The 13,942-nt window shown below is 40.5% G+C and overlaps 1 protein-coding gene across 1 annotated transcript; it reads left to right on the top strand.

Moving 5' to 3' along the window:
• The first annotated feature begins 120 nt into the window (after nucleotides 1-120).
• Nucleotides 121-8,858, top strand: LOC124265312. The gene is made up of 3 exons (XM_046700103.1): nucleotides 121-331; nucleotides 6,300-6,407; nucleotides 8,196-8,858. The coding sequence occupies exons 2-3, from the start codon at nucleotides 6,315-6,317 to the stop codon at nucleotides 8,856-8,858; spliced, it is 756 nt and encodes a 251-aa protein (XP_046556059.1). The 5' UTR covers nucleotides 121-331; nucleotides 6,300-6,314.
• Nucleotides 8,859-13,942: the final 5,084 nt, after the last annotated feature.

The raw sequence follows: 13,942 nt of genomic DNA, 5'->3' as shown, positions 1-13,942 counted from the left end.
ACAACGCGTCAGTGTACTAAACACATAACCAGTCTTGCTCAGCCTGTTGTACAAACCAGTATATACAACTACGCTCTGATAATTACGTCCTTCACCTTGAATGTCAGAGGTCATACTATATTCATGGCTGATTCAATTATGCTGTGACGACATGTACGGGCAATACATACTAGGTCTCGCTCACATTGGATACGACAACTCTGGACTAAAAATGTCAGCGTGACACAACAGCGTTATAAAAGAACTCCAAACGATTGTGAATGACCTAGCCTCGCAATATCTCTCGACTCCGTACAACAGTGACCGACATTTTAGCGTGGGGCAAAAGCACGTGAGTCCCTGCCTTCGCTATCTTATCAAACCTTATCTTCTCCCTCGAGACAGGCCAATTACAATTACCAAGTTAATATTTATAATGACATCATACACCCTTTATCTTGTCATTACGTGAAGCTGTCAACTTGTTCATCAAACTGTCAGTTACTATATTTACCCCTCGTGATCAGTTATTAATGATGTAATAACTGATATTATCTTATTACGACAATCATATAATAACTTAGATTAATCAGTACTGTATCGTTTATGGCATAGCAATCACTGTCAACGTTCACAGTTTTTACGACATAATTTACAAAGATGATATATCATTGTTGACAACACGAGTGGTTCAGGCTCCTCACATGGTTATATAGGCAGCGGTTATAATCGATCTAGCATAGATATGAACATGTACTAAACCGAGCTTTTACAGCTTCGCTTACCTGTTTGTTGCGTAGCTCTGTCCTAACTCAGGGACAGAGTTTTGCCATCAACTACCTGTACAGGTAAATCCTGTGTGGTCGCACTCAGGTGAGTCACGGCCGCGCCCGGGTGTGTTTACTGGGTTACGTGAGCTTTTCAAACTCCTGGGGAATTCCTCTCACTGGTTCGCGCGTCGTTTTCGTAAGGACTGACACGAGGTATTTGTAAAGGTTATGTTCGGCGGTTCAGATCGGTTCGCTCAGTGGGGTTGAGGTGTCGTGTTATTTTGATGAGATTTTTAAATGGTGAATATTTTGTTGATGTATGTGTCTGGGGATTGAAATAACTTGTGTCGCCGGAATTAACCAGGTGTATAGTTACAGCACCGAAAGCAGGTATCTGACCGTAACAGGAAACAGAAACCGATTACGCCATGCATAACATGGATGCTACGCATTTCATGCCGTGAAATTAACAACAAATGAGTAAGTGAGTGAGTTTTACGCCGCTTTTAGCAATATGCCAGCGATATCACGGCGGCCCAAATGACACAGACTGACAAACGTAAGATGTCTGAAAAGGGACGGTAAGGGGATGTATTATTACCGCCATTACCACCTCCCCCAACCACTTCGTGGCGGTGGGGTGGGTAGCTTCGTGGTTAAAGCGTTCGCTCGTCAAGCCAATGACCCGTGTTCGATTCCGCACGTGGACCCCGTACAATGTGTGAAGCCCATTTCTGGTGTTCCCCGCCGTGATATTACTTGTATATTGCTAAAAGCGGAGTAAATCTAAACTCACTCGCTCACTGCCCCTCCCTTTCCAAAATACACATAGGCTCTTCAAAACCGTCAAAAGACCAGGCTCACAGACCTACCCACACAGATATAAACACCCACATCCCGACACAGACGCACACGCTTGCGCGTATATATTGGAATATTGCTAAAAGCGGCGTAAAACCAAACTCAGTCAGTCAGTCAGTCAATACTTCATTTCCAGTCAGATATAGATAATATTATGCCGTATATATACATTCAGCTGTTGTTTCCTGCACGTGTCATCAAGGACAGTTAACACGTATGTAACACAATCCATGTCCTGCCACTCCGCCACATACACAATCAATACAGCTGGTGGCTGTAGCTGGTCTACATCATAGTTCATCAGGTATAAAGGTAATGCTCTGAAGTGTGAGACCCGTGAAGATCCGGATCAGAATTGATCTTCAGCAACCCATGCTTGTCGTAAGAGGTGACTAACGGGATCGGATGGCCAGACTCGCTGACTTGGTTGACACATGTCATTGTATCCCGATTGCGTAGATCGATGCTCATGCTGTTGATCACTGGACTGTCTGGTCAAGATCCGATTTTTTACAGACCGCCGCCATATATATATTCAAACAAACATACACACAGCGACTCATATACGCGCACGCGGAAATGACCTACCCGTCCTTGAGTTTAAGCTTGATAATGATATTATGGCGTATATTCACACAGCTGTTGTTCCCGTCATGTGTTATCAAGGACATTTTACACATATGTAACACAATCCATGTACTGGTTCATACATAATAAATACAGCTGGTTGCAGTAGCTGTCTACATCATAGTTCATCAAGTAGACAACGCTTTGAAGTGTGAGGCAAATGATGAACCGTGTAGCCTCCGTTACAGCCAAAACAGATGGTTGCAATCGCTGTTATACGTCATGGGGTGGCGGGGTAGCCTAGTGGTTTAAGTGTTCGCTCATCACGCTAAAGACTCTGGTTCGATTCCCCACACGGGTACAATATGTGGAGCCCATTTCTAGTGTCCCCAGCCGTGATATTGCTGGAATATTGCTTAAAGCGGCGTAAACTGAACTCACTCACTGTTGTACATTATAGTTCATCACACCCGTGAAGGTCCGGGTTAGAATGAACCTTCAGCAACCCATGCTTGTCGTAAGAGGCGACTAACGGGATCGAGTGGTCAGGCTCGCTGACTTGGTTGACGTATGTCATTGTATCCCGATTGCGCAGATCGATGCTTATTCTGTTGATCACTGGATTGTCTGGTCCAGACTCGATTATTTACTGACCACCGCCATATAGCTGGAATATTGCTGAGTGCGGCGTAAAACTAAACTCACTCCCTCACTCACAGTTCATCAGGTGTACAACGCTACAAGGTGTGAGGCAAGTGATGAACCTTCCAGCCCCCGGGTACAATCGGTCGATTACTGTAACTTATAGATCGATCCCTCAGTGTTCTCTAATGATCCTTGACCTGGTCGTGACCTCCACATGCTATTTTTGTTCACGCTTACCTGGATAGAGCAGATAAAAGAATGCCGACAGAGTATACGTATGTGTAGGTGTACTTACATTGTAACTCAAGATAGAAACACACTGATTTTATACTTTCATTTTTTATACTACAAATGGGAGAGCAAATGCCATGTCTAGTGTCCGTTGCCGTGATATTGCTGAAATATTGCTGAAACGGGTGTAGAACTAAACACACTATTCATAATAAACATTATTACGTTATTTATTCATTTATTCATTCATTCATTCATTTATTTAGTGGGTTATGATTTGTGAATCTCAGATATCTTATCTCGCTTGACTCCAATCTTGTCCTGAACAAGGTAGTTTTCGAATAAAAATGATTCTATTTTCCTCCAATTTTGAGCAAACCCAAAATATGACATACAAATTTACTCCTCATAAACGAAACAAAGATTTTTTTATACATTTGTCATACTGTAAATATATTACATATATATTTTTTCCATTTTCATCCTCGGCTAAAGATTTTCAAGAAACCTGAAACCAATAATTATGAAAACGTTAAGGACGGTTGTTTGCACATGCATTCGGGTTCATTTACGCTACTTTTGTGACTATACTGGTGCTTATAAACACAGAAGAAATACGCTGAATCACAATTTAACGTGTATGCTAATGTACGTTTCCCCGTACAGTCACTCTGTTGTCCATGTCAGCGTCAAGAATAATCCCCAAAGTCCTGGCGTGGCAGCGACTCAATATTTCACGAATACCTTAAACAGTGTGGTTATAAAGCTACCGGGTACAGTATTGTACATAGGCCCAAGCAGATTCAAAGGAGGACTCTGTGTTCTATTGAAACGGTAAGTCATAAACATGCTGTTCACTTCAAAGGGACTGTCACAGTTACTTCACGAAACACGTATAAGTGAGTGAATTTTGTTTTACGCCGCTTTTTAGTATGTCCCAGTAATATTACGGCGGGGGCACCATAAATGGCCTTCACACGTTGTACCCATTTCGGGAATCGAACCCGGGTCTTTGGCATGGCGAGCGAACACTTTAACCACTAGGCTACCCCCTCGCCTCAAAATGTATATACTCATGGAAACGAATAAGGGAGCACAGGGAAGTACAAGTGTTCCTTTATTCTTTACCAGGTTTCTTCACAAGGTATATATTGCAATGTGAGAGAAATCCTGGAAATAAATAAAGGAACACTTGTACTTTCATGTGTTCGCTTATTTATTTCCTTGAGTATATTCAGGGGTGAAAATAACCCATTGCCCGACGCCCGAGTCCAGTGCTTTTTTCTGTCAGGCAAGCAAATTTGTATATCACACTGTACCGGTGTCCAGTTGACTTTCCAATGTTAATAATGTTGTTTATTTTAAAAAATAACAAGAAAACGGCCGGTATAGTGGAGAAATGATCAGAGCAAGTGATTTTACATGTGCCACTGTACCGGAGTACACTAACAATTTTAAAGTTATTTCCACCCCTGTTATATATAAGCAATCTTCCAAATACCATGGTCCCTTTTCACAAAGTAAGTACAGTGACATTTATAAGAAACTGTCGTGTATGATAATGATAATAAATGGCGACCGTGTTGTTAATTATCTACCGTAGAACTTAGAGTACGTGTGTAAAAGCACTTATATTCCCCACCTTACACGACAAGCGTCACTAATACCTTTCAGGTGTTGATAATATAGCTAATCGCTGTTTTACACTTCTTTAAGTCTGTGATCGGTTATGGATAAGAACTTATCCAGTTCACATGGACCCCATTATAGAGTTAGCTGGAGCCGTAAATAGTGAGTAGCTGAATTCAAGCGAAGCTCAATAGGTAAATAAAAACGATTGTCGCAGTGCGTTGTAGATATTTATACTCCATACGAATTGCTTTTTCATGTCATGTAATAGATATAAATAGAATTCTTACTAATATTTTCTTTTTTGAGTTAGATCAAATTGTTATCGCAAGTATACAGCATGTTTAAGGTTAATGTGGATATAGGGTTTGACTGAACTGCTTGACTGAGACGAATAGTTCATATGCTGAGTGAGTGAGTGACTATGGTTTTACGCCGCTTTTACCAATATTCCAGCAATATCGCGACGGGGGACACCAGAATTGGGCTTCACACATTGCACCCATGTGGGGAATCGAACCCGGGTCTTCAGCATGTCGGGCGAACGCTTTAACCATTGGGCTACCCCACCGCCCCTCATATGTCGAGAGTGACTTGGATCTTGTTTTACTTTACTTTTGCGTTTTATAATGGAAAGTAATACATATTGTTGCTGTTCTTAGATAGAAATTATAGCAGAGTAAAATATATACTGTATGTATTCCTTTTGTATACATTCCATGTCAACTTCCTTTTACAATTGCGTGTATTGATAAATAATAAATAATATATGTTATGTAATATATTAAGTCATATTACTATACAGCAGATGTATGCTCTATTCTATAATGACCTGTGTGAGTATGAGTGAGTGAGTGAGTATGGTTCCACGCCGCAACATTCCAGCAATATCACGTCCGGAAACACCAGGAATGGGCTTCACACAACGTACCCAAGTGGGGAATCGACTCGACTATTTACGGTTATATACAGGTCGCCGCCTCATTGTAGAATTGTTCCTGGTCGGTTTCAAGAACAAAGAAAGTACATAAGATGAATTAATTCAAAGCATAGTCATCTACATATGAGAAATACTGACTTGCAGAAACCAAACTCGCAGATATGTTAGATATTTTACAAGGGTGAGGATGGACTAATGGCGTTTGCGATGGCGTTGAACACTTTGGCGGAACCCACGGGCACTGATACACATGGGAACATGTTCTGTTCGAACCCACAATTACTGGTGTCTGTACAAAGAATAGCAAGGGCGACCCTTGTACCCCATTGCCCAAATTGAGATCAGATTACCCGTGAAGATCCGGGTTAGAATTGATCTTCAGTACTGGTCCATGCTTGTCGTAAGAGGCGATTAACGGTATGGGATGGTCAGGCTCGCTGACCTGGTTGACACATGTCATCGTATCCCAATTTGCGTAATCGATGCTCATACTGTTGATCACTAGATTTTTCGATCCAGTATCGATTATTTACAGACCACCGCCATATTGCTGGAATATTGCTGAGTGCGGCGTTAAACAACAAACAAAACAAAACAAAAGTACATCATAGTTACACTCCAAAGGAAACATGAAAGGGATGATGTTATGTTTTTCTCATTGGATCATGTCTCTCCAGGAAGACCCAGCCAACATGCAGGACGAGCGATACGAGGCGCTGGAGCTGATCGGCAGTGGCGCCTATGGTGATGTGTACAAGGGGAGGAAGAGAGGCGGATCAGGGGAGGTAATATCTTAGTGAAAGTTCAACATTGCTTTCACGCTTATTACACTAATATAACGACGTGCATGCGAATGTGTGTGTATGTGCGAGCCTGTCTGTCTGCCTGTGTGTGTCAGTTTGTGTTTGTATGTATGTGTGCGTATGTCTGCCTGGGTCTCCCTCTGTGTGTACGTACACATAATATAGTATGACCAGAAAATATTGAGAATTTTAGGAATATGTTTAATTGGATTTCTAGTATAAACAACCTTGACCAGCTATCAAGTGCTTGGTTTCATTCAAGAGAGACAACTTCGTTAATCCTTTTCATTAGTTTCTGAAGAGTTATCCCCTTTGTTTACTTGCTAGCAGACGACATTTTCAGAGATCCTCAGTATGGATGATTTAGAGAGAGGAAGTTGATTTTAGAGTATTATAACAAGGACATCAGATCAGTAAAAGTGATTTCAAGCAGAACAGGCATCTCTTTGTCCACTGTTTATCGTGTTTTGAAAAAATATTGCAAATGGATATGGCATTGAGCACCTAAATTCTAACTGGGACAATGTGATTTTCTCAGATGAAAGTTCTGTGTGGCTGTTTCCTAATACACTGAAATTCTGGACCAAACAAACTGAAAATTTTTGTATCAGCGCCCATGGTACAGTCCGAAATCTAACGTGTGGGGTGGCATATCTGTGTTAGGGCAACGCCCCTCTGTGTATTTGAAGAGAATATGAACAGTGAGCGGTACACAGATATTCTCGAGGGACATTTACTTCCATCTGCTCACGCGTTGTATAGAATTTTTGCATTTTCTAGCAGGACAACGACCCAAAACATCGTTCAAAGCATTTACAGGCCTGGTTTCCGGAGCCAAAATATGACATTATTAGATTGGCCAAGCTATAGCCCTGACCTAAATCCAATAGAAAATTTTGGGGACTTATGAAAGAAAGTGTCAATAAGAAAAATCTGACAAATATTGCTGAAATGAAAGAAGAGGTAATCCGATATTGGGACATCATGGACCACGACTTTCTTACTTCTTTGATCAGTAGTATGCCTCGCCGCATTGAAGCCTGCATTGTTGCCCATGGTGACAAAATACTAACTGTTCACCTGTCTTTGAATCTGGACTTATGTTCTTCTAATATTCACATTTAATACGTGAGTAATGAGTTAAAATCTTTTTACGATCTTTGAATTCTCAATAATTTCTGGTTGTACTGTACCTCAGGTACTGTGACTAGCCTAGAGAAGTGTCTGTTTTTAGGCGCTAGCCAAATGAGATACCGTCCGCTAGTTTTACTTTGTTACATCGCCGACATGGTATACATGTACTTTATTCGAGTCAACCCGTCTTTGTTCCGTTACATTATTCGAGAGTCAACCAGTCTTTGTTCTATTACATTAATGACGATCGCCAGGCAGGGTAACAATAAGTATCATATTTGTACGTGTTTCTGCATCGTACGGTATCGAACCAACGACTTTCCGGCTAGACGCTTTATCCTCTAAGCCAACCTGTAAACAACAAATAGATTTATTTGTTTGTTTATCTGCTGTTTAACGCCGCTCTCAGCAATACTACAGCTATATGAACACAGTCTGTAAATAATCGAGTCTGGGTCAGACAACCCAGTGATTAACATCATGAGCATAGATCTACGCTATAGGGATCGATGACATGTGTCAACCAAGTCAGCGAGCCTGATCACCCGATCGCATTAGTCGCCTCTTACGACAAGTACGGGTTACTGAAGATCAATTCTAACCCTGATCTTCACGGGTAAACTCTGTGTGTTACAGATCTGCGCTCTCAAGTACATCTCCTCCTTCAGGACCAAGAAGGAGATGAATGATGTGAGGAATGAGATCCTCATCATGAAGAAGGTGAACCACCCCAACATCATCAAGCTGCTCGACTCCTACGACATTCCGGGATACGTACGTAGAGCCGTTTTGTCCACATACGCCATATTGTTCACATTTACACGCCATGTTGTCCTCATACGCCATATTGTCCACATTTACACGCCATGTTTGTCCACATACGCCATATTGTCCACATTTACACGCCATATTGTCCACATTTACAAGCCATATTGTCCACATTTACACGCCATATTGTCCACATTTACACGCCATATTGTCCACATTTACACGCCATGTTGTCCTCTATACACCATGTTGCTCGTAAATGAAAGCCTTGTTTCCCAATTATTGAAGCTGTGTCATCCTGAAATACATGCCAGAAATGCAAAAGCAAATCACAATCTACAGTTACAGGCAAATTCCACAAATACACCACACATTATCAAAACATTTAACATAGGTTCACGCCATGTTGTCCACAAATGCATGTCATGTAGTCCATTTTATGTAGGTCACGTTGTCGATAAATTCACCCCATACTGTCGACAAATGCACGCCATACTGTCATACACACGCCATACACACAGACCGAAATGATACGAACATCATTTGAAACGAAAACATGCAACCAGAATTTATTTTCAAAACGCACTGCTGTTACTGGCAGTAATTCTAGCGACGTAAGTGAAGTATTTTACTGCCGCTTTCGATGTAGCATCATTTATACCTTGTGCGTCACCCGGATGTTGAACTCCGTCAGTGATGAACTCAAGGATGGGATACGGGAGAGGGGGAATTCACCAATGGATACATTCCGGTTACAATTCATACTAAAGCGACCACTAGAATTACATATTAATTATTCTGTATATAAAGAGTGAGTGACGTGAGGTGAAATTGGGTGTAACGTCGTGCTTGAGAATATTTCGCTCATATGACGACGTGCATGTGTGTGTATGTGTACGTGCGGCTGCTTGTTCTAGCACAGACTGAAGCTGGTTTTATAGTGCTAGCCCACTGAGATGCCATGCCGCAGTGAAGCATGAATACCCCACTCAGACACATTATACTGACTCCGAGCCGAACAGTCCTTGTTGTACCCATTAATGCCCAGCGCCAGACAGGGGCCAACAAGTACCATATTTTAACGTCTTTTGGTATGACGCGGTCGGGGCTCGAACCCGCGACCTTCCGCTCTCCGTGCGGACGCTCTAACCACTACACCACGGAGGCGGTCTAAAGAGTGAGTAAGTTGAGTGAGTTCAGTTTTACGCCGCTTTTAGCACTATTCCAGCAATATCACGGTAGTTGTAGGAAGTAATCCGTTCAGCACATACAATAGCATTCCTAAGAGAACAAAAGCATTCCTGACGAATACAATAGCATTCCAGACGAATACAATAGACATTCCAGAGAAGTAATCCTCAAAAATCCTCATTCGAATGAGGATTCATCCTTATATAACAAACATTCCAGAGGAATGAGTCAAACTATTTAACGATATCATTCCACAAGTTCCTCCAACGAATACAATAGCATTCCACAAGTGCACCTTTTAACGTCCTTAAAACTATGCAAACTATTTAACCTTGGCATTCCACAAAGTGCTCTTTAACGCAAAGTATGCAAACTATTTAACGATAGCATTTGAAAAACTTGAAATGCTCGCTGAAGCATATACGCAGAGAATCAATGTTCCCGTACGCTCTCGAAATTGATCGCCAAAACGCAGAAACAGGCGAAGTAACGCGTTCGGTTTTACCTCATAACGCCTTAGCAGTTGCGTTCGAGCGAATGCTTTTACGGTTCATGGTCTATGAAATGGAATTGTAATGCATCAATAACATCGCATCATAGTAAAGTACAACACCTTTAAGTGTGATGACACATTTTGTCCACCCATGTAACACTTGTTACTCAATGGAACACAATAAATGAATGAAACTTACCTAAAGTTGAACATAACAGGGTTTGCATATGCACTGCGTTATCGTCTCTTTAGACAGCTCATGTTCATTTTTTCAAAAATGGTAGCGTTAACACCTGTAGTTCCACCATACACTTGATATTTAAACACTGTCTCTTCCTAGTTGTTTCCTTAAATATTTCCAGATTGTCCTCTCCTCTCTTCCTCTTCACTATCTTCTCTCTCTTTCTCCTTTGCTTAATTGTTTTCTCTTCCATTGTCTTCTGTTCTTTCTTAATTGCTTTCCTCTCTGTCTTATCTCTTTCAGTCTTTTCAGTTTCTGTTCTCTCTTGAACTTTTCACAATAGGATTTTAATTATCGGTTGATTTTCTAGTATCTCTATTTGACGATCCTACAAAGTAGGAGTCTGTTTTATAATTATGTTTTCACTTACTTTCATCAATCCTAACACGTTCAAAAAATTCTTCCATGTCAGAAGTAGTAACTCTTTCAAAGATGGATGTCGACATATGAGCGAAATATTCTCAAGCACAACGTTAAACCCAATTTCACCACACCTCTTTCAAAGATGCATAGAAATAGTCTACACACACACACACACACATCACCTCTCACCGAGTATGTATTGAAATAGTGTTCTATTGAAAAATATCACGACTCACAGTCCGCCTTTACTTTTTGAATGGAGTTTACGGGTAGGGATTTATTTGCACTAAAACGCGTCATAGATGAATAAATCGCGTTCACTGACGTACCTATCACCAAGGTTTTGATATCAGTCATGTGAATGTTCATAACTTCTTAAAACATGCGTACATTATATTAATAACTCGGACATAACGATCTTTTCAGTATTTTCTATGTCTTGCAATCCCTTTGGATATACACCCGTCACGACTTGTAGTTTTGTAGAAATATATGTCACGATTCTCATTTTCAAAGCTGCGACTGTCCTGTATATAATAAGTGAAAAAAAATCATATTGGTCAAACGCTATCGCTTATCTATTGATTTCACCTTCTGCTTTTGGACACGATTTCGATATAGTTAACGGAAACGATAAAATATCGTTTTGTTCTAGACATATCTCATTCGAAAATTTGAAACATAGCTTTGATTTCATTTTTTCAAAACTTGTAACACACCAACCTAATTATTCTTTTTCCGTGTATGAGTCAATTCAATTTGCGCTTTCAGAATTGTTGTGTGACCATAACGGTGAATTTATTAACTTGGAAATTTCCGACGAAAATTTTACAAGATTTTGTCTCACAAAACAAATTTAAAGAAATTTACTTAGGTCTTCTTTGAATTTCAAGTTTACCAAACCACTCAACGGATCCTGAATGCATAGAGGTAAGTGAATGTTATCAAACGTTCCATTTGGAGTGTAAATTGTATATATATAATTGTATATATATATATATATATATATATATATATATATATATATATATATATATATATATATATATATAAAACGATTGTATTGTTATCTAGTCATATACGAGACACAATGTCACTGAACTATCTCATTTGCCTCATCTATATGACATAGTTACATTGAACTCGCTTCAGTGTCAGTTATTTTTGACTGAAACCAAGCTTAAGTTATTGTCACATGAACTAGATGCTCTTATTTCATCAAAACGTTGTACAACATTGTCATTTAGTTGCAATATTCATCTGTTTGAAGTTATTTGAATTGTGTATCATACACGTAAAAGTGGCGGCAGGGTAGCCTAGTGGTTAAAGCGTTGGCACGTCACGCTGAAGACCCGGGTTCGATTCCCCACATGGGTACAATGTGTTAAGCCAATTTCTGGTGTCCCCGCCGTGATATTGCTGGAATATTGTTAAAAGCGGCGTAAAACTGAACTCAGTCAGTCAGTCATACACGTAAAGCCCGCTACATTGCACGTGTGTCTGTCGACACAGGGCCTTCGACACGACGAGCAAACGCTTGGGTACCCGTCTCACTGCCTCTCTGTCGCCATAAGAGTGACAGGGGTGCCAAGAGTCTCGGACACTGTCTAACGTTTCCATACCCTGCTACAGTGTTACTGTCGTTCGCTACCGCAGAAGTGACCGAGAGGCAATCAGCACCCCTCATACTAATCTGACATGTCCGTTACTTTTCGACCTTAGGTCATGACGGGTACAAAAGCTTCGCATGATAATGTTTTTTTGTGTACGTGCATTAATTGTCATTGGTTATGTTGTGTACATTGGAATATGTATCGCGATTATGTTTATGTACTTTTGATATCTCATGGCATTGTGAACATGTTCTAATAATTAATTGTAAACTTTGCTATTATTGACTGATTATGTAAAAGCATCCTGCTGACTGCTGTGTAATAAACTCCTTGTTTATTTTACTAAGTTTGTTACAATACATAATGATAACCGCCATGTTACATAGAGCATGATGAAAGCACTTCTGTATTTACACTGATAGGATATGACCTTCAAAGTCCTGCGATACCATGTCTTTCATCATGCCGCCTTCATCATAGTAGCACATACAGTTCATGAGATCCATACAACACACATGACACTGAATTTGTCCACTATTACAGCTCATGTAACGCAACTTATTGTTGTGACGACATACACTGCAACTTTTCTGAAGAGGAGTAAGTTTCTCTTCCTGATAGAGATCTTCCATGATTCCACTGGATGAATCAACAGCTGTTATGTCTGTGGTTTGTTTCTCTTGCTGTTCTATGTCCTCCATGAGATGAGTGTAATCCAACCACCAGTCGTCTATAGTAGGTTCTGTGGTAGGTGTTATGGGTCGGGTTGTGAGGGATGGAGTTGACACTGCTTCAGTATCTTCTCCCAGGTTCCTGAAAATGACAAATAAGATTGGAGAATGTAGAACTGCAAACACAGTAACATGTACGTAAATGAAAAGCTATTCCAAATGATAAACTATTTGCTTACTTTGGTTGTAGGCTAGGAGGAGTGGATTTCTTCTTTTGGTCTCTGCTTCTGACCACTTTTCTCTATCTTCACTTTCCTCGGCTTCTTGGCTTTAGCAAGAGACTTGTTGGGTGATCGACTTTTCTGTTCCTTGAATTTCCATCCCTCTCAGTGGTGACAGCAATTTTGAATAATCCAACATCAAGCTCATGAGAGCTGGCGATAGCGAGGGGAATTTCTGTTCTAGGGTCTTCATTCTCCTAGACATCTCTGTGTATGTGGTTTTATACAACTCACTTGTTCGCATCATCGTTTCGTGCAAAATGAAGCTGAGTGTTAAGAATATCCTTCATTTCTTGAAACGTACTCGAGAGCAACTGGTCTGTTGAAAAGTCCACATGTTGAAGGTGAAACATCTTCTGTGCCATATGAATTGCAAGCAGAGGTGTGTTTCTGAAACTTGTTCACTCGATAATGACGATGAAACTGATTTGAAATGTCTAATACTAAAAGGTATATGGTGGGATTGTGTAGAGCATGTAAGCACTGATTGGATGTAGAGTGGGTACACACGCAGTTTGGTTGGTTAATACCTACATCAGTGGAATATTTTATTCTAACTGAGGAATGTTCGTTCGCCAGGGTTGAAATGATTTTCAGAGACCTATGGAATGTTTAATGTATTCTGTGGAATGCTTTATTCCCACTCGTGTGGAATAAGTTTGTTCACCCGTGACATCAATAGATTGAATGCTTAAGAAGCTTTAAGAATCATGTCACTGGAATGCTTATTCATGTCTTCTGGAATGTTATTGTATTCTGTGG

Source organism: Haliotis rubra, unplaced genomic scaffold, assembly GCF_003918875.1.
Source record: "Haliotis rubra isolate DU_JTF1 unplaced genomic scaffold, ASM391887v1 Scf970, whole genome shotgun sequence".
NCBI classification, from domain to species: Eukaryota; Metazoa; Mollusca; class Gastropoda; order Lepetellida; family Haliotidae; genus Haliotis; species Haliotis rubra.
The sequence above is the reverse complement of the archived record's forward strand: the minus strand, read 5'-3'. Positions and strand labels throughout refer to the sequence as shown.